This window comes from Crocuta crocuta, unplaced genomic scaffold, assembly GCF_008692635.1.
Source record: "Crocuta crocuta isolate KB4526 unplaced genomic scaffold, BGI_CrCroc_1.0 scaffold234, whole genome shotgun sequence".
In the NCBI taxonomy this organism is placed as follows: Eukaryota; Metazoa; Chordata; class Mammalia; order Carnivora; family Hyaenidae; genus Crocuta; species Crocuta crocuta.
In genome coordinates, this window is record NW_027529647.1 from 329377 (window position 1) to 351707 (window position 22331).

Here is a 22331-nt window from a genome sequence, read left to right on the forward strand (position 1 = left end):
TTCTGGCCTTCACAGGCCCTCAATCCATGGTAGCTGCTTTCGTGGTCATAATGAACAATAATTTGTTCTCCCTATAAAAACAGAATATACTGAGCAAAGGAAAGCACCAATCTAATTACTTCCCCAAGTCTTCACAATAGTGTAATTGATATAAAAGTCCAAAATATTTCACATGGTTTGACTTTTTTTTTCATGGTAACATATGCATGACATAAAATTTTACCATTTTTACCATTTTACAATGTACAGTTCAGTGGCATTAAATGCACTCACAATGTTGTGCAACCATCACCACCATCAATTTCCGGAACTTTCTATCACATAAAACATGACATCTTGTTACACTCCAGGTGTTTTGATCCACACCGGAACACAGGCAGAATTATCAATTTGGACTTTGTTCAACCACAGATAAAAAAGGGAGAAAATGGGAGCAGGCCCACAAACTGTGATGTGTGGTGCCCGCAGCATGACAGGGCTTGGGATCCTCACACTGATGCTGCCTGTCCTGTTGGGCTGGGCCAGCTGCCACCCTGTCCCTGGGAGGAAGAACTTCAATAAGTTGCTGCTGATCTCCTTCGATGGCTTCCGCTGGAACTACGACCAGGATGTGAACACCCCCAACATGGACCGCCTGGCCCAGGAGGGCGTGAAGGCCAAGTACCTCACACCACCCTTCGTGACAATGACTTCCCCATCTCACTTCACCACCATCTCAGGTAAGCTCCACTCTCCAGTCAGTCTGCCAACGCTAGTGGAAGCCCCAGGATCTGTCATTCCCTCAGACAGAGCCCATTCTCAATCAGCTCTTGGAAGATCAAGGCACTTCAGGCAAATGGAAGAACTAGCTTAGAATATTCTGGTTGCTAGAACCCCACTAGCTACAGAGCCCCAGCCTCCAGACAGAATCAGAACCACACAGCTGCAGCCTCCCTAGCCTCTGCTCCCTGTTCCCCAGACCCACCCACTCTGTACCTTGCCTCACACACAGTGGCTGGTGATCTTTTCCAAAAAGTAAATTATTAGGGGTTCCTGAGTGACTCAGTCAGTTAAGAGTCTGACTTCAGCTCAAGTCATGATCTCAGTTTGTGAGTTCAAGCCCCCAGTGGGCTCTGTGCTGACAGCTCAGAGTCCTAGAACTTGCCTCGGATTCTATGCCTCCCTCTCTCTCTGCCCTTCCCCCACTCACGCTCTGCCTCTCTCTCAAAAATAAATATTTAAAAAAATGATTGAAAAAACAAAAGTAAATTATTAAAAGAAATTTATAAAAATAATAAAACATTAAAGTTTAAAGAACTCAATTAGATTAGAGGATTCCCTGGCTTACTATTGAAGAGTTAGAGGGACACCAATACTCTATGAAGAAAATTCAAATGTTGTCTCTCTGTGGCACAGAAAGTCCCCATGATCTGACCCCTGATCCACTCTCTCCTGTCTTATCTCTCTTTCCTTCACACAGTTCTCTCCAGATCACAAAGGCCACCTGCCTGTGCCTCTGCCCAGTCCCCACCTGCCTCAGCACCTTTGCTCTTGTCAGTCTCCCCAGCTTACCTAGAACATGTAGCCCAAGTGGGGGATACAACATTAGACAAGAAAATATACTAACAGATCTCATTATAACTGGGAGAGTCACTGAGAAGGAAGAGTTTCTCCAGAAGAAACCAAGGGCAAATTGACTTGAAACTGGAAGCAGGAAAAGGCTCTCTGAGATGGAGAGTTCAGGAGACAAAAGGAAGGAAAAGTTTTCCAGGCAGAGGAAAGAGCATGTTCAAGGTCTCTGTGATAGGAAGGAATGTGGTCATTCCAGAATCCCAATTAGCAGAATGCAAAGGACTCCACTATAGTAAGAATAACAACAGCTTCCTTTTCTCCAACATGGGCCTGAAGCCAGCCATGTGTTGGGTGCTTAGGCTTCAATGTCTCCAACACAATACTGTAAAGCAAGTGTTGTCCCCATTCCACAGATGAAAAAAACTAAAGCTGAGAGAGGCCAAATAACTTATCAGTCACTTGGCCAAGAAATGGGCAAGCAGAAAGCCACGCCTGGAACCAGGGTCTCCCTGGACACATGGAACTGGTTCTTCCCAGCTCTGAGTCTGGAATCCACACACCCCTCTTGTGGAGTACAGAGTGGTGTCTGGCAGTATGAGCCTCACCCCTATACAGAAAACCACTCCCTTGGGTCCAAGGCAGCTCTGGGAGCCTCTGAAATGATATACAAACTGCTGGTACCTTTTCGGGGGAGAGGGTTTTATCACTTCTGTCAGACTCGCAAAAGGGCCCTTGAGTCAGAAGCTTAAAAAATAAGCTGAACATCCACTCAGAGGGAGATTTGCTGAGAGAGATTTTCTTACATGTAAACTCTTTGAGAGGCAAGTCATTTGGGAACTATTAGTGCCAGGAAGCAGGAACTAAATAGCCCTTTTCTGGAGAAAGCGAATGCTACTTCCCAGTGACATTAACTTCATAACACTTAAAAGACCTCCCATGGGCAAATTCTGGGTCCCTGAACACTGAGAATGTGATGGGCACAAAATACTATAAGGCATGCCCACTTTTTATTTATTCCCGGAAGATTTTCGATGAGAAGATATAAACAGTGAGAGCAAATTTTAAAAATTATAAAATCACTGTACCTCCTCATCTATATTCATTGCCAGTGGGGAATGGAAATGGGTAGAGCTTCAGTGGAGGGTAATTTGGCAACACCCAATACAGTCAGGAACACACAAATTTTCTTATTTGGCAATTTCACTTGTTGGAATATCTTACAGATATATATCTGCTGGGTAGAAAACGATGCATGACGTACATGCAAAGTTATTCACTGCATTGGCATTTGTAACCAAAGGGAACAGAAACAACCTAACTATCCACCCAGAAGGGAATGGCTAAATAAAATACCAGATATCCATAGGATGGCATGGTCTGTTAACCTTCAAAAAAAAAAAAATGAGAAAGTTTTTTGTGCCCTGATAGGAAGCTATCTCCAAAATTGATTCAGTGACAAAAGCAGGATGCAAAGAATGTATGTAGCACGAACATATATGTTGATATAATATGAATGTGTATATATGTGCATACAATTACTTTTAGATGCATCAAGGACCTCTGGATAAATAAACAAGAAACTGGCAATACTGGTTCCTCTAAGGAGAGCACAAAGTAGGAGACTGGATTGTACTCCCTGTATAATTTTTAGATCTTGAACCATGTGAAATGTATTGCCTATAAATAACAAAGCATTATACACAAAATAATCTTTTTAATTCACCCACTGTGGAAAGAAACATGTTCCTTTGAACCTTCTTATTTATAAGTAGATCTGCCATTTATTGAGCAAGTGAACTTTCACTCTGCTTCAACTTTAAAATAGGTTTTTCAACATCAGCTCTACTGACATTTAGGACCAGATCATTCTCTGTGCTGGGGCTGGGCTGGGGGCAGGGGAGGGAGCATCCTGTGCACCGTAGAATGTTGAGCAGCATCCCTGCTCTGTACCCACCTGATGTACACCCACTCCTCCTCCCGATGTGACAACCTAAAATGTCTCCAGACATTGCCCAATGTCTGCTGTGGGAGCAAACTGGCCCCAACTGAAAACCCCTGTCCTGAATGGTTGAATTTAATACCTGGCTTATGAATAGGCCAAGAAGGTACCATGATCATTAGATCCTTCAACCCTTGTAATGGTGATATGAAATCAGGAGAGTTACCCTCTTTACAGGTGAGATATCTGAAGTTCAAAGATGCACAGATCTTTTCTGGGGCAGAGGCAGGACTCAAACTCAGCCCTGGATGGTTCCAGACACCTGCTCCTCAATCCCTACCGTCCAGGGTGACTATAGCCCATAGTGTCTTTGATTCTGAATAATCATTCCAAACCCCTCTGAGTGTTGTCCATCCTCAGAGCTTCCAGACAATGGGTATATATCTTGAATATGTTGTATTAATGAAACAGAGGCCACCCCAGACCCAGAAAACCCCCCAGCATTTGTCTTCATGAGCTGAGCTCAAGCAGACCTCTGTCTAACTCCAAAGTGCGAAAGAATCATCCATAATAGAAAAAATAATGGTTAAAATTTGTGCTGCCAGCACCAAAAGACCTCATCAGATTCCAGGGTGTAGACCTGACACAAACTATGATAAAGGGGGCTCTCTTAGCTCAACGACCAATTAACTGGTGTTGTTACGAACACCTCGAACACCTCGGGGCAATGTAACACAGAAGAGAGGTGATGAGGAAGAGCCTGCTGTGCTGCTTCACACCTCAGCTCCAATACAGGCTCATGTCCAGGAAGCTATTGGCCACTCCCCTGAGCTTCCTAGACAGAGTTCAAGGGGCAGGGACCAGGTGGTCTCAGGCCAGGAGAAGCCATGACCCAGGCACAAGGACCCATGAGCAAGCTTCCCTAAGACAGCTGACTTGGCTGCCCAAGGTTAGAACTCTGGGCCCCCAAGGAATCTGCAGCCCATATCTAGGCAGCAGGGCCTCCTCCGGGCGGGGGGGGCTGTTAGACGTGTGGGTATCTCAGCCCTCACCCTGGAACCAGAGTCACATGACCCTCATCAGCTTTCCCTGTTGCTGGTAAAGAAAGTCTTCCTGGATAGTTTTTAGAGGCCTTCTAACATATTCATTCTTTCATTCGACAATTATTTTAGCATCTCCATTGGACCTGGCAGTGGGAACAATGGCCAATTATGCACTTAAGTGACTCCAAGGTCTTGCCACTTCCTAGGACTTGTCCCAAGACACAGGCTCATGTCCCCTCTGTTTCCAGATCCCACAGATCTTTTCAGGGGTTGTTTCCTTTTCTCTGCAACTCTGCCAGGGAGAAAGATGAAGAGACCCTTTCATGTGGATCCTTCTGTCCCTTTGCTTCCTTTCTCTGGCAGCTCAGGGAATCAGACAGAGAGATGTGTTCTCACTTGGCTGTGTCCCCCCACAAACCTTTTTCTGCACTGCAGCTCCTCTACGGCTCCCTTTAGGGGCAGAGCTTAAGAGGAATACCTGCTTTCCATGCTTTCTCCCATGAAAGCATCCTCTCCTTGAAGCAGGGAGGACAGAAATCCTGAACAAAAGACTCAAGTAGAGAGGATTTCTTAAAACCTGGCTATGAATTAAAAATATCCTACTTCATCACCTCTGCACTCAAGAAAATATTTGCATCTTTACAAAGAATGTATATTTTTCCTCCAAGTATTGGCTCCCCAAGCACCACCTAGAAGAGAGGGAAGTGGAGCCCCTATTTAGGACTGAAGCTCCCAAGTGTAAAGCAAGCCTTGGCACTGGAGGAGACATTCTCCCTCCAGCTCCCCAAAGCTGGGCACTCGGTAAGTCTGCACATTAATCAGGCTCATCCCCTCCCCCACTGAATGCACCATTACTTCCTCCAACATAGTTTTCTTCTTCTCACCTGGCTTCATAACCCCCAACCCCAAACTCCATGCCACACACACACACACACACACACAGAGTGGGGCTTCCATACCTGGAAGTTTCTTAAAATAGAATGATGTATTACTTCTCTATGGATGCAGAACAAATTACCATAAATGCAACAGCTTAGAACACCCATGTATTATCTCTCAGTTTCCATGGGACACCAGGAGTCAGCACCACTGAGCTGTGGCCTCTGCTCAGTGTCTCACAAAGTCACAAACAAGGTGTCAGCTGTGATGGGGTCCTCTCCCAAGCTCTCATGGCTCTTAGAAGAATCCATTTCCCTGCAGCTGTAGAATTAATGGCAGCTTCCTCCTTTGATGCCACAGGAGAGGGTCTCCCTGCTCTAGATCCTCTTTTAAGAGCTCACCTAATAGTCAGGCCCAACTTAGATAATCTCCCTTTTGATTAACTCAAACTGAACTGATGAGGGTTCAAGGGATCTGCAAAATCTCTTCAGCTTTTCCATGTTCTCTTGGTTAGAAGCAAGCCACAGGTCTCACCTATGTTCAAGGGAAAAGAATTACACCAGGCATATATATCAGGGGAGAAGAACCTTGGGAACAATTTTGGAATTCTGCCTAGCACAAACAGGCCCTTAATGGGGCTTAGATAAACAGGAGGTGAGCATCAGTCTTTGTGTAAAGACAAAAGGTAACAGGGGATCATGCCCCAGAGTGAAGTTCCAGAAAGCCCACAGAATTATGGCTAACCCCTTAACCCCAAGGGTAGATGTAAGAGGAGCAATAAATGCCCATGGAGACTGGGCTCTCTAATCATAGTGTGTCACCACATCAGTATTAGACCCTTTCTGTTGCTTAGGCAAAAATGAGGAGGAAGATGATGAAGAAAAGAAGAAGGAGGAGAATAAATATTTTGAAAGTATTTATAGTCATTTCCTACAGCTGCCATAACAAAGTACCACAAACTGGGCAGCTTAAAGCAACAGAAAATTATGAAGTGCCTGGCTGGCTCAGTTGGTGGAGCATGTGACTCTTCATCTCAGGATTGTGAGTTCAAACCCCATGTTGGGTGTAGAGACTACTTAAAAAAATTTTTAATCTTAGAAAAACACAGAAATTTATTATTTCACAGTTCTGAAGTCCAGAAGTTAGAAATCAAGGTGTTAATGGAGCTGTACTCTCTCACAAATCCATAAGGAACCCTTCCTGTCTCTTCCTCACTTCTTGCAGTTTGTTGGCAATCTCTGCCATCCATCGGCTTGTAGATGCCACACTCCTATCCTCCATCCAATCCACAGAATTTTTCCTGTGTCTTTGTTTTCATACGGCTGTCTTTTTATAAGGGAACAAGTCACTTGGATTAGGGGCCCACCCTTAATGCATGGCCCACCCTTAATGAGCATGACCTCATATCTGTATATGACCCATTTCCAAATAAGGTCCCATTCTGAGGACCTGGGGCTTAGGGCTTCACCATCTTTTTTGAGAAACAAAATTCAACTGAAAACAGTACCATAAGACATAACTAACTGATAAATACAGGCATTAGTAATCCAGATCCTCAAATTATGTCATCACAATGATCAATCTCCCTCCTTTTCCCTCTCCCTCTCCTTCTCTATCTCTAAGAGTGACCACAAAATGTCCAAGACTGGCTCTCATTGGACCAATTTATTTCTCAGAACCAATCGCTGTGACCCAGGGGAGGGTGGAACAATGCTGAACACCCAAGCTGAGACTACATGTCCACCCCTAGTTCGGGGCTAAGGGGGGAAGCAAGCCTCACACAAACCAGGTGGACTGCAATTCAGGGCCGGTGGGTTCCCAGCGGAAAGACAAGAACTGTTATCAGAGAAAAGAGCAATGGAAGAAGGACTAGCAGGGAGCACCGAGGTCCACCACACCAGCCTGGGACTGATGACATAGGGATGGGGGTGTACAATCCAGTGGCCCAGTACTCAGTCTCAAGAAATCACAGCCTCACCTGTGGGGCACCCTGTGGATGCAGTACCCATACCTGCAAACAGCCACCTCCCAGCATGGTGCCCCCAGTCTCCCCAAACTGTCCCAATTCCCCTGAGATCTCACTGAAATGAAAAGCCATTCTCTGAGGGTTAGCAGCTCATTCTGCTAGTTTAAATCACCCAATTCCTTCTCTCTCTCCAGAAGCCTGTACTTACTGCTCCATCACTGGTAATGACAGTGAACATTTCTGCAATCTCAGTTTTCATTGCAAAGTGATTGAGGACCAGTGAGAATAAGTTATGCTACTGATAAACTAAGGAAATCCCGCCAAGCAAGTGGTGGGTGGATAGGAAGTCTTATGGCAGCAGCATATATTTTCTCCCCCAAGGAACCTACTGAAAATAAGAAGCTATCACCACCATGTTTCAGACAAAGGCTATAGAAAATGTAAGCTGTGATATTATACTTTAACAATTTTAAATCTAGTCAAATACATATGGATCAGAGGTGAAAGGGGATGCTCATAAGGAGACGATGGTGGAGGATAAAAGTGAGGTCCTCTCTACTCATCATTTTTTCCTTTCTTAGAAGGGCACTGGATGGTAGGCTCAAGATCCCTACCAGTCAGAAAATTAAACCTCTCCTAATTCCAGAACCCCGCCAGAACAACTCCAAAATCAGAACCACCACTTGTAACCATGTAGACTGTGTACAGCACAATTCTTGGAAGAGCTATTCTAATAAATGCTATGTGGGTGGTGCCCCCTGGAGGTGGGCAGAGCACAATTTGTACAAATGATCAGTTGCTTACGTTCTATCCCAAAAGCAACCTATAAGAGGTAAAAATTCCTCATGGATGTCATAACCAATCATGAATCTGCCTTTCCTTCTGCCTGAGAAAAGAGCAAAGGAAGCATGGTCTTTGAGACCAGAGCAGAGTTCCCAATGTCCCACCACTGACATTTTAGAACAAATCATTCTTTGTCTTAAGCAGCTGTCTTGTGCATTGTAGAGTGTTTAGCAATATCCCTCACCTCTCCTCACTAGATGGTATCAGCATCCCTACCCCCTCCCAGTTGTGACAACCAAAAAAGTCTCCAGACATTGACAAATGTTCCTTGGCAGGGGTAGGGGAGGAGGAATCACCCCATAGTTGAGAACCCTTGAACTAGAGGTATAATATGCAAATTATATGTAAATCAGAGAGCCAAAGTTCACCCACGTGACACTCTAACCACTGAAAAAAATAGAGTCTGAAAGAGATAAGAGAGGTAAGGAAAGGGAAAGGAAATTAAATCCCTGATGCTGGTAACAGTACAAGCCCAGCAGATGTTGTTGGAAACCTAGTTACAAGATGTAAACCTTTTAATCAGCTCCCATCCTGCTCCCCTAGAAACAACTCTCCACTGAAAAAAGTCCTAGAAGTCCACAAAGCCCCAAACACAGTATGAAACATAGCAAAGAAAACCACAGATGGAGACAGAAAAGATGTGCTTCCAACACTAATCATTTCCACAAGGAAGGAATAAAGAAGTTATGAAAATAATTGAAAATAAGGAAGGCTGAAATTGAAAAACTAGGGTATTTCCTAACTTTTCATTACACGAATTTCTAAAATGTAGAAAAAGCAGAGAGAATTGCTCAAGGAACACCCTGTACCCATCACCGAGCTGTAATAATTTTTCCACATTTTGGCAATCTTGTTCCATTGTCTCCACCCACTGGACTTTTCTTTCTTCTTTTCTGCCTGCCTTCCTTTCTTTCTGGAACTTTTTTTTTATGTTTATTTTTGAGACAGAGCATGTTCAGGTGGGGAAGGGGCAAAGGGGAGAGGAGGACAAAGGATCTGAAGTAGGCTCTGCACTGACAGCAGTGAGCCTGATGTGGGGCTCGAACTCATAAACCATGAAATCATGACCTGAGCTGAAGTCAGATGCTCAAACGACTGAGCCACACAGGCACCCCATGGAATCTTTTCTTTTAAGTTTATTTATTTATTTTGAGATGAAGGATGAGCAAGGGAGCAGGGCAGAGAGAGAGGGACAGAAGAGAATCACATGCAGATTCGCACTGTTAGCACAGAGCCCAGTGCAGGGCTTGAACTCACACACTGGAATATCATGACCCAAGCCAAAGTCAGACACCTAACCAACAGAGCCACTTAGGTGCCCCCTTTCTGGAACCTTGTAAAGCAAATTCCAGACATCATGCCATGTCATCTATAACACATCAGTATAAATTTCTAACCAAAAAATTTGATTTGGTTTGGTTTTTATATGGTCATATAAAAACCATATTTAACACCACACCATATTTAACATGAAGAAATTGGGACTCTTCCAGGTGGAGAAAAGATCTAATTGCCACCTTAGAGATTCTCCTACTAGTACTTTTTAAATTTGAACATGTATATGAATCACCTGGGGATCTGGTTAAACTGCAGATTGCAGTTCAATTGGTCTGAGGTGGGGCCATTCCAAGAGGCTCTCAGGTAATGCTAATACTTCAGGTCTAGGGATTACACATGAGAACTAGTCAGCCCAAAATACCACAGCAACTGAGCAAAAACTCATGACTGCTCTGGATTCCAAGGTGTTGAAGTGAGAAAAGTTGGAAGCACTTGAGACTGACAGCACAGGCATATTAGTTTCCTATGGCTGCTGTAACAAAGTACTAAGCTGGGTGCCTTAAAGCAACAGAAAATCCAGTGGCCAGAAGCCCAAAATAAAGGTATCAGTGGGCCATGCTCCCTCCAGAGATTCGAGGGGAGAATCTTTCCTTGCCTCTTTGTCTTCTTGTGGCTGCTAGCATTCCTTGATTTGTAGCCACATCATTCCAATAGCTGCCTCCAAAATCATGTTGTCTCCTTCTTTTCTGTGTCCTCTCCTCTTTTGCCTCTTATAAGGACATTTATCTTTGGATTTAAAGTCAATGTGGATAATCCAGGATGATCTTCTCATGTCAAAATCCTTAATTACACCTGTGAAGACCTAGTTTCCAAATAAGGCAACATTCACAGATTCTGAGAATAATACGGCTATATAATGTGGGGGGGAGAGAACCATTCAGTCTACTATAGTGGTAAGAGGAGAAAATAAAGTAAAAAAAAAAAAAATACAAGGGAGAGATCCCATTTCTGTGACAGTAGCCAGTAAGGCAGGTCAAGGGTAAAACTGTGTGTTAATAGAGTTTCCAGATGGAACTCAAGTGCAGCCGTCTGCTTCCAGCTACTCAAAGAGAGAAAGTTTCTGCTTTTGACAGCAGATTAAAGGAAGAGGTATAGAGTGTGAAAGACCATTCTCTGTTGGCCTAGTTTCTAAGGAATAGTGCCTCCGCCTTACGGCCATTCTCAAATCTTGTTCAAGGATAAAAAGATTTACTGATGGCCATAATTAAAAAGCAATGTCAAAAAGAAGCAGCATCAGCGTTTTTCATTTGCACTTACACAGGAGCAAGAGTGGCTTAGTAAAATGGGCATGCTAGGGTTTTACATTCTCTGTCCAGACAAGGGCTGCCATCACGAGTGCTAGTGTTGGGGACAAGCCTCAAGTCTGCAGCAGGAATTGATAAGTTTTAAAATTTTGATTGGTTCACCTGTTCTCATTTCAAGTACTTTTGTTATGGATCCAGTGGATTATCAACGGGTGGTACCCTGGGTGTAGAAACTTGGGTGAGTGTGGTTTTGAGCATCAGTGGAGGCTGCTTTCCCATCAGTGTCTTCACTGTGTTCCTGAATCAGCTTGTTAGCTTGAGAATGGAACATTGGGTAGATTTAAGGTGGTTAGTTGACTTGATTTGGCAACTGTTCTTCCTGATTTCATACTAGGTGGTTAACAAGACATTTTCTTCTATGGTTTTGGGAATGTGAACTTAATGAGTCACAAATCAGGAGGAAAATGAAGATATGCTTTTAGTTTATATGGTAGATTAGTTTAAAGGAATTAGTGAATAACACAGGCAGTTCCTCAGCATTAAAGTGTGTCTATGCCCAGATGGACTATCTGTAAATATATACTGTTCCACCTGAAAATTAGTAGGTAGGAAGAGAGCAAATGTTTGGGGGTAGAGGGAGAGGAATGCCCTTATTGAGTTATTAAGTTATGGCATGGTTTATTTTAATCCCACTAAAATATCTTTTTTCCCAAATTGACTTTGAACTAAATCAGGTTCTGCCTCCTACTTGTTCAGAGCATACCTGGCCATCTGCAAACAGGACAGAAGTAAGAGGGAGTTTGTTCAATAAAATTCAACAAACATTTGTTGAATGCCTACTAAAGCTCTATGCTTTGTGCCAGGGTGAGACCAAAATAAATGAGGCATAGTCCTACTCTTAGGAAGCTTGTAAACTAATACAGAAAACATACTTGTAGGCAATCACCTGAAATTCAAGAGGAAATGAGATGGATGCTGAATGGAAAGTATAAGCAGGATAGAATGGTACGAATGCCATGTGTGCCCAGTTCCAATGACACTCCCTGACAGCCCACACCAATGCTGTGCAGATACTCATTTCTTGCATGATCTGAAGGCCCATGAAGGTTTGAGCCTTGGCAGGTCTAATCTAGGTCTAGAGTCTAGGTCTGGTCTAGTCCTGACCTTAGGATCAGGATATAAAAGAAGTGGCTTTCATCCATCACAAGCCAAGGAATAGCCCAGAAAATTGGCAAAAAAAAAAAAAAAAAAAACCTGAAAAAATTGCGGGTTCTAGAGCAGGGCTTCTGGGCCAAGGATCCAGGACTGAGATGACAAGAATAAGCCAGTCATGAACCATTTCGAGCATTTTGTCATCATTATAATCAAAAAAGGAAAGATCTTCAGCAGTCTTACTGGGTAGATGCCTGACCCTATCTTAGTTCAAACTTTGGAACTAAACTCTCAAGTCATACAACAATGGCCAAAATAGTGATCCATCCACAACATAATAGAATAATAGTGCTCACTTATTTCCAAGGACTCAGCATTGTGAGAAGTTTAGGTCATTACTAAATAAGAGCTAGGAAAACTCAGGCTACATAATCCTTGAAGGAAGATAACTGATAACTGGTACAACTCGAGTAGGATATTATAAAACCACCACTATCATCTTCTGCCCAAGCAGCAAACTGCTTAGTTTCAGTAATTAAAAATCACGACAAATACAGCTGACACTTGAACAGCATGGGGGTTGACAGTGGTGAACCCACACACAGTCAAAAGCCCACATATAACTTTTGAAACCCTGAAAACTTAACAACTAATAACCTAACATTTACCAGAAGCCCTACTGATAACATAGCCCTACTGAAAACATTAACACATATTTTATATGTTATATGTATTATAGTCTATATTCTCACAATAAAAGAAAATGTTTTCAGAAAGTCATAAGGAAGAGAAAATACATGTGCAGTACTGTACTGTATTTATCAAAAGCAATCTAGCATGTAAGTGGACCTGCACAATTGAAGCCCATGTTGTTCAAGGGTGGACTGCATTTACTCTCACCTTCCACCAGGCTCCAGTGTCACCTCCTCTGTGCAGCCTTCCTTGATCCCCTCTTTTCTGTGTTCCGACTGCACTTTATTCAGCATCTATTGGGGCACTGATCTCCAGCTATGTGAGGGAACAACAGCTGTAAAATAAAGAAATCCTTTCACACCAGCTCAGGGGAAAGGACCACCTTGCAAGACTCTAACAGGCAAACTCGGGGCAAGGGAACCAGATGAGGGACAATTAGGAAAAATGGAAAATGGAGTTAGAGAAACCAGATCTCATTTTTCTGGCTCTCAGAAACCCAGTGGTCCCTATTTTTTAATTTATTTTTTAATACAATTTATAGTCAAGTTGGCTAACATACAATGTGTACAGTGTGCTCTTGGTTTTGGGGGTAGATTCCCATGATTCATCACTTACATACAATACCCAGTGCTCATCCCAACAAATGCCCTCCTCAATACCCATCCCCCACTTACCCCTCTCCCCTGCCCCACCATCAACCCTAACCAAAATCTATAAAGAACTTACCAAACTCAACACCCAAAAAACAAATAATCCAGTGACGAAATGGGCAGAAGATATGAATAGATACTTTTCCAAAGAAGACATCCAGAAACCCAGTGGTCCTTCTAATCAGCCCCAGGAACTCTCTCACTCACAACCAGCTTTCTCTTTTTGCTGGTGGCCCTCATGGTAGGCTCAAAGCCCACCACCAACTGATTAGTTACTGCCTCTCTTGGTTTAAGTCTTGAGAGAAAAAACTGGATTTCTCACCAGTCAACTGAATGTAGGGAGGAGACATTACATGGTACAAATATGGTATCTAGATCTGCCTCTCAGCAGGGCCTATAAGTTGGGAAATCCTAAGAAAGGGTGCCTGTGACCTACTACACTGTTGGTGGGAATGTAAACTGGTGCAGCCCCTCTGGNAACCATGAAAAAAAAAGAAAAGAAAAAATAAATAAATAAATAAATTACATGTGTGGATTCAGGGAAAAAAAAAAAAAGAAAGGGTGCCTGTGAGCATTGCAGTCACCCCTAGAACATGCTCTATTTTTAACTCTCTCCCCCTGACCCCTTGATTGTAAACATCATGGGACAATGGAGGATAGTACTTGGCTCAAAATGTTTGGAAAGGGAGGGTTTGGATCAAACGCTGGATCTGATGGTTTCCTAAATTCACCTTGCAAGTATTTGAGAAATAAATGTCAGTCTCTGAGAATCAAGAGACAGGAGTTGAATCTAGCTGGGTTTGTTCCCACACCTGAAATGCTCAGCTGGGTGAATTTACCCACACCTTGCCATCACTGGTATGGTATGGGAATATGCATTGTACCCTGAATAACGCATAATTAGCAAGCAGCAGGAATCATGCTCTCTAAGAGAGCTCATCCTACTTCCTGTTTAACTTGTATAATTACCCACATCGCAGACACTGAAATGACATGGATGACAGACTCTCAGAATGGATAAAGCCAGAGAAGACTTTGGAAATCATTAACACTCTCATTTTATGGAGGGGGAAACTGAGGCCCAAGGAGAGAATAAGTGCTTTCAAGAGCCAAAACCAAACTCAGTGTCCCGCCCCTGAGAGCAGCCCCCATCGTACTGCAGTGAGGGCAGCATCATCCAACCCAAGTAAAACCAGTTTCTGCTACTGGAACTCCAGGCATGGCCAACAGAGTTGCCTTCACACAACCCTGACTGTTTCCAGAGTAGAAAATGCAATTTTAGTAAAACTGATTGCTGCTCCCTGCAGCTGTTCATTTCTTAGCTTCCCCCCGCCTCCATCTTGTTCTGCCCACATTCCAGAACAGGCCCTTAACCAGGATAAAGAGGCTTGAGCAGCAGGAAGGAGGAACCAAACAGGCAGTAGAAATTTCTGCTAGGTCATTAGTGGTCCCTAGCCACTGGCTGGATTTAGAACATGACTTTAAGTGTCAGGGCGGAAATAACAAAAACACCATGGAGACGGCTCCCTTTTTGCAATTACTGGGACAAGCCACGCCACAGAATGGAAGGGTCATGCTCCCTGAACTCATTTTAGGTTAGTTGTTTGGAACTTGGGTAACATATCTTTGAGAGGAAAATGGATTCTATGATGGGTTCCCAGTCTAGTCTATTTAACTGATATTATAACTGACCTCTGGGTCCCAGAGCCTGGAAGCCAGGATCATTAAGGTCCAGGAAGGGGAGGTTTCCATGTCCATGGCATCCTCTGCTTCCTCCAATCCCTCCTCCAAATCCTCACAGCGGCTCTGAGCCCCCAAGCTTAACCAGATACTGGAGTACTCCAGGTTTTGATAGCTGCCCGCCTTCCCTTTGGTCTCTCAGGGAAGCTGCTATCAACCCAGATTGTGGAGTAATGGGTAATCTGCTAGAACTAATCCACATGCATGTGTGGATGACTAACAGTCCCTGAACCAGTGGCTCTGACATGTCATTTGGCTTAAGAAAATGCAGCCTCGGGGCGCCTGGGTGGCTTAGTCGGTTAAGCGTCCAACTTTCGCTTAGGTCATGATCTCGCGGTTCATGGGTTCGAGCCCCGCGTCGGGCTCTGTGCTGACTGCCAGCTCAGAGCCTGGAGCCTGTTTCAGAGTCTGTCACTCCCTCTCTCTCTGGTCCTCCCCTGCTCACGCTGTCTCTCTCTCTCTCTCTCTCTCTCCTAGAAATAAATAAAACATTAAAATTAAAAAAAAAAAAAAAAGGAAAAAAAAAGAAAATGCAGGCTCTCAGACCCAACCTTAGACGTATGGATTGAGCAGGGGCTAGAGTGGAGACTAGGGAATTTGTGTTTTTTAACAACAGTTCAACTGATTCTAAAGTTGGTGGTATATATACCATGGATAAATACTAGAATAGGTGAAGTGACAGGCATTTGTAATTTCAGGGTGATTTGCTCTTCACTGGGCAGGGAGATCACACAGAACAGAATCCAGGATTTGCAGGTTAAAAAAAAAAAGTAAAAAAGAAAAAAAGCAAGCTTCTTCCTGGGTGAATTATCTCTGTCCTTCCATTTCATCTGCTGTGATATGGCATGGCTCAGCCATGAGAAAACTTGGACACTATTACAAGAAGGGAATTTGTTGTAGATTTCAAAAAGGCTTCCATTACTCATTCATGAGGCTTGAAAAGTTCTTTCCCATTTGGCTCCCACCTACCTATAACAAAATACTCTCACTTGTGGTATTCAATCCCCTCTTGACATACAGTATCACGGAGAGATTAAAAGCCCAGCCTGTAACACCCAACACCATCAGTCATTCAGTAAATGCATATCAAACCCAGTGAGATACCAGTGCACATCCACTAAGTTGGCCATAATCAAAAAAAGGGAAGATAACAAGTATTGGTGAGGATGTAGAGAAATTGGAACTCCTGAGAGTTCCAACTCCTAGAGAAATTGCTAGTGGAAGTGTAAAATTGTACAGCCACTATGGAAAATGTTTGTCAGTTCCTCAAAAAGTTAAAGTATCACCATATGACTGAAGTGTATACCCAAAAGAATTGAAAGCAGGGACTCAGATACTTGTACATGAATGTTCATAGCATTATTCACAGTAGCCAAACAACCTAGAAACAACCTAAATGTCCACTAACTGATAGATGGATAAACACATTCTGGTCTATTCATACAATGGAATATTATTCAGCCATAAAAAAGAATGAAGCACAGATACATGCTACGACATGGATGAACCCAGAAAACATGTGGCTAAGTAAAAGAAACCAGATACAAGATGTCACATATTGTGAGATTTCATTTATATGAAATATCCAGAATAGTTAAATCTATAGAGACAGAAAGCAGATTAATGGTCAATAGGGGAATGGAGGTCTGGGGAATGACTGCTAATGGGTACAGTCTTCTTTTGGGGTGATGAAAATACCTTGGGGCTAGAAAGAGGTGATTATTGTACAATATTGTGACTATACCAAGTGCCACAGAATTGTACATTTTAAAATGTTAATGGTTACATTTATGTTTTGTAAATTTTGCCTATTAAAAAAAAAGCACAGGCTATAACCAGACCTCCTGAGTTCAAAGCCCAGTACTGCTACATGATCTTGAGCAAACTCTGTGCCTGTCTCCCTGTAAAGGGGGAAGTCTCTAAAGGAAAGGCTATATATAACAGTAGCCACCTTGCAGGGTTGTTGGGAGCATTAGATGGGTAATTGTCCCTATAACTTAGAAAGGTGTCAGTTTATGGCAGGACAGTAAATATGTGCCATGATTTCATCACACAAACACTATCCACTATTAATCAGGCAAACCAAGGCCAGGAAAGTTAGGGAGCTTGTTCAAATTCACATAACAAGTTCAGAAGCCAACTCAGAGTTGGCACCCAGCTCTCTTTGGACTCTAGGTCCACGCTCTTCCTCTATTGACCATCCGATTTTATTCCTGACCAGGAATCCCAGTCCCTGACAGCAGTGCAATTTTTGCCCAGTGACCCCAAGCATGGTCTACCTACAAGTCAGGAATGATAAAGCAACAACCAGTTTTGCTTCTCCCCAGTTAAAAGCCTTGGCCATTCTAAGAGGACTTTACCCACCACAGTTTGGCAATGACTGAGCCAGTGGAAAATTTTCCCTTCTCAATTCCTGTGACCATCAAGCTCTAGTCAGAAAATGCCCTGCCTTTATTTACCTTGAAAATAGGAGAATCATCACTATCTTATTACAATCAGTAGGGTCACCGAGAGGATTCTCTTCCAGCAGGTAGGGGAGTGGACACTCAGCTGTTCCCTGGGTCTTTTGGTTCAGTCTTTAGGCTGCCCCCCCAATATGCACTCTCCTTTTCCCCAGTACAATGTAAGATCATGGGTATTTTCTATATCTGGTTCAATTCTTACGTTTTCAAAAATAATCTAGGTTACTCACATTCCCCAACATCCACTTTCCTTCTTTAAGTAGAGAGAAATAAGTCTATACCCATCTATGTCTAGAAATCCTTCTTGATTCCATTGTTTTCAACAAACAGTACAGCCAATGGGAGTCCTAGGAAAAACCAGTTTGCCAAGAATTGGGCCTACTGGATGTTCAATATTGAATCAGACCATCACAAGCAGAAGATAAGGAACATCATCCCATAGGAAATATCCAAATCCCAGGCTCTTCTGGACACAGAATAACCTGAATAACTTGGCCTCCCCATGCCTTCCCTCCTCCCCCACCAGTTTCCACAGCCCACCTCAGCTTCTCTACGACTGTGTGGTCTGTTCCAGGGAGCAGATCCAATCTGGCAGGTGTGAGATTCAATTAGCGCTTTCTTTATGGCTACCAATGTTTGCACCTCCAGAAAACCAAATCTGAAGCCCCAGGGTGGCCACCCAGAGTGACAGTCCCCCAGAAGAAGGCCAACCAGAAGGATGTTGGAGGAGGTTTTAAGATCACTTTGATACCCTGGCAGTATCCATTTATAGAACTTATCAGTACCTTCCCTCCTTCATTCCCAAGGTCGCTGGATTGAAGATCACGGAGTCATTCACAACATGATGTTTAACACGGAGACACGCTGGAAGTTCTCCTTCAAGGCCACACAGAATAAGACTGAATGGTGGGACAATGGTGTTCTCCCCCTCTGGATCACAGCCCAGAGACAGGTACTTTCAGAAATCCTGGGTTGGCTTCCAGGGACATCGCATCTCATTCCTAAGCACGTGGGACAGGGGTTAGAAGTTATGACCTTGAGTACGTGACTTAACTTCTCTAAGCATGTTTCCCTAAATGTGTAATAAGAATAATGATGATGTGGGGCGCCTGGGTGGCTTAGTCGGTTAAGCGTCCGACTCTCGCTTAGGTCATAATCTCGCGGTTCGTGGGTTCGAGCCCCGCGTCGGGCTCTGTGCTGACTGCCAGCTCAGAGCCTGGAGCCTGTTTCAGTCTGTGACTCCCTCTCTCTCTGACCCTCCCCTGCTCACACTGTCTCTCGCTCTCTCTCTCTCCTAGAAATAAATAAAAATATTTTTAAAAAAATAAATAAATAAAAAAGAATAATGATGATGTGCCTATTTAATATATCTGATGTAAGTATTAAATTAAATATGCATTTAGCCATTAGTGATGGGTAAGTCTCTATGAGGGAAGAGTCTGGCTTAATCATGAGTGTACCTCCAGGACTCACCATAGGGTCTGAACCCAGCAGTACTTTCATAAATATCTGTTTATATACTTGTCTCAGACTTCAGCATAAAAGCCCTTAGGAATGAAGTTGACCATTTAATGGATCTTCAGACCATGAAAAGTTCTTAAGAGAACATTCACTTGAAAGGATTCCAGTAGCCATTTATTATTGCTTCAAAAAGGCAGAAATCATGGTTTGCCTCCCTCCCTCTTTGTAACTATTTTTCCCCTTCCCCTCCCCCATGATCTTCTGTTAAGTTTCTCCTGATCCATATATGAATGAAAACATATGGTATCTGGCTTTCTCTGCCTGACTTATTTCATTTAGCATAACACCCTCCAGTTCCATCCACGTTGCTACAAACAGCCAGATTTCATTCTTTCTCATTGCCGTGTAGTATTCCATTGTATTTATAAACCACATCTTCTTGATCTAGAGACTCTTAAATACTGAGAACAAACTGAGGGTTGATGGGGGTGAGGGAGAAGTGAAAATGGGTGATGGGCATCGAGGAAGGTACTTGTCGGGATGAGCACTGGGTGTTATATGAAAACCAACTTGACAATAAACTATATATTTTTCTTAAAAAGGCAGAAATCAGAGCTGTGTATTTAAGTCCTAGCCCCAAACCTTTTGTCAGCTTTGTGTTTTCTTAATAAGCTTCCACAGTCATCACCAGAGTAGGACCTCCTCCTTGTCTTCCCCAAGACACCAACCTTTGCCCCAAAAATCCCCTTGGCACTGGCACTTCATCACTATGCTCCAAGGTACCCTGGGTGTGCCATGTTTCAAGATGGGGCTCTTGCAGCTCAGAATGCAGGCTGTGGACTTGGACTCCTGGAACAGGATCCAGCCAGCTCCACCTTTCTCCAGCTGCGTGAACTTGGGCAACAACCTCCTCTCAGTGTGTGATTTGGCCCACTCATAAAATGAAGATTGTCCGAGTCCCTGCTTCTTGAAGACTATCAGAGTCCCTGCTTTTTAGGCCCATTGGGAGGGTTAACTGAGATAGTGTATGTAATGTCTTGAAAACTAAATGTTCAAATACTATCAGTCATTAAAGGAAGTTGAATTATTTTAGCACTTCATCTGGTCACTACAGCTCTAAGCCATAACTACCCAAAGGAACTTTCATTGATGATGGACATGTTCTACTGTGTACTTTCCAAAACAGAAGCCACCAGCCATGTGTGGTTATTAAGCTCTTGAAATGTGGCTAGTAAGACTCAGGAACCAACTTTTTAATTGCACTTAATTTTAATTAATTTCAACTTAAATCTAATACTACATGTGGCTAAGGGCTACTATATTGGACAATGTAGCTCTAGATGAATCACAGGAAGTTGTCAATGACTCTACCTCAGCTTCATTTTCCCCCTGACCGATGGGCTCTAGATTCCTTCCCCTTCTGTCACATTTTTTAACTTTGATGCAGAGACCATGCAAATAAATTCTGTCCTCTCAAGAAAAAAACATTCATAAAACTACATGTCTAGTACTTTACATTTATTAATTTATAACAGCTCTTTGGTGGTGCTACAATTATGCCCACTTAACAGATGAGTAAACTGAGGCACACAGCAATGCCATAACTTCTCAAAGTCACAAAGCTTGCAAAAGGCAAATTGAGATTTGAACTTACTCTGAGTTCATCAACTCTTAACTCTTAACCATAACATAATATTACTTCCTTGGCCAAAACATTTAGCCATGGATTTGACAGTGAATCTTATATTTTGCCTTGCTGCTAGGGAGGTCTGGGCAGTCTTCATCAATTCACTATTCAGGGTGCCTGGGTGATTCAGTCAGTTACGTGTCCGACTTCGGCTCAGGTCATGATCTCATGCTTCGTGAGTTCGAGCCCCACATTGGGCTCTGTACTGACAGCTCAGAGCCTGGACCTGCTTCAGATTCTGTCTCACTCTCTCTAAGCCTCCCCCACTCACGTGCACTCTCTCTCTCTTGCTTCCTCAGAAATAAACATTAAAAAATTTTTAAAGAAGAAACGTTAATTCACTATTCAACTTGCTATGCTATTTGTTCATTGGCATGAGGCTTCTGGTAGCACTCCTTCCTGTAGTTTTTCTTATTCACAGTTCTTGTCCCATTGCCATTTATTTTCAGAACTTCGTTTCCTTCTGCTCAACTCATAATCAGAGTGTTCTTCCCCTTTGCTGAATTCATAAGTGGTTGTGCAGAAACAAGATCTGGTTCAGGGCCAGGCCACTGAAAACATGCCATTCATTTGGCAAGTCAGGTTGGTGTATCTCTCATTCTACCAGTGACATCTCCTGCCAAGGGACAGGGCCATTGGCCAACAGCCTGAGGAGATAACAGAAAAGCCACTGCAATCAAAGCAAACCTGTGGCCCCAGGTCAGCCCAACTGGCCCTAAATGTCATTCAGGAGCCCATATGTATTGCCAGGCAGGGCTATAGAGGGGGTAGCCTGGCCTGTATCCATCACTAGGAAAATCCATCCTTCTCCTGAGTCTCTTCAAGGCAGGCTTTGTGGAGACTGATGCATTCACCTTTAATAGGACTAAAATGTTTTCCTTCCATGACACTAATGCTGCCAGAGTCCATCAAGATACACAAGAATTGACATGCCTTACAGATGATGCCTAAAAGATGGGATTCCCTGGCCACCTTTGGGTCCATTATTCATGGTCCATGAGCATAACCACACTCCAGCAGGACTTCACTAATGGTTAGGGTATGAAAGGAAAGGCTTTATTTAGAGCAAGCTCAGATTTCAAATGAGCATCCCTGATAAATGAACATGACTAACAGCTGAAGTGGTTCACCATGTTCAGAAGTCCTAATCCTCAGAGAAAGGCAGGCAGGCATGACTATAAGACCCACGAAAACCATAAAAACCTAGAGGCACATTTCACCTCTCTATGGAGGAGCTATAGAGTATATTAAGGAGTGAAATGGCAGGGGATGATCTGACTGAGATCCCCATGGCTGCCAAGAGTTTGTATCAGGACCATGGTAGGCTACTACCGGGGGGGTGGGAGTGGGGGGGGATTCAGAGAGATGGTGGGGTGAGTGGCTATGGTTTCCAATGTAAGACAAGTCTCCTAGACAATAGCTTCCAAACTTGGAAGAGATGTGAGCAAGATGGTGCCAGCTGGTTCTGCTTAGAGTGTTAATAACAAGATAATTCATCCCAATATTGGCCCAAACCATGTTTTTGTAATGCATCATAAAGGCTCTAAAAATAATAATCTGACCTCCAAAAGGGTGTGGGATGGAGAGGAAATAGAATCTTGGCCGTCTGGCTCCTCATGTTCAGTGACTTCTCTGGAGCACAGGAAAGCAATGAAAACGCTCAGACATCTGAGTTTCACATAC

At 43.3% G+C, this 22331-nt stretch overlaps 1 protein-coding gene across 1 annotated transcript in view; it reads left to right on the forward strand.

Annotated features, from left to right (window-relative positions):
• Nucleotides 1-469: 469 nt before the first annotated feature.
• LOC144230409 (ectonucleotide pyrophosphatase/phosphodiesterase family member 7-like) overlaps nt 470-22331 on the forward strand; it is a 32993-nt gene continuing 11131 nt past the window's right edge. The window contains exons 1-2 of the mRNA XM_077762752.1: nt 470-719; nt 18307-18452. Coding sequence (XP_077618878.1) covers nt 470-719; nt 18307-18452 — 396 coding nt within the window. The remainder of the gene's footprint in view (nt 720-18306; nt 18453-22331) is intronic.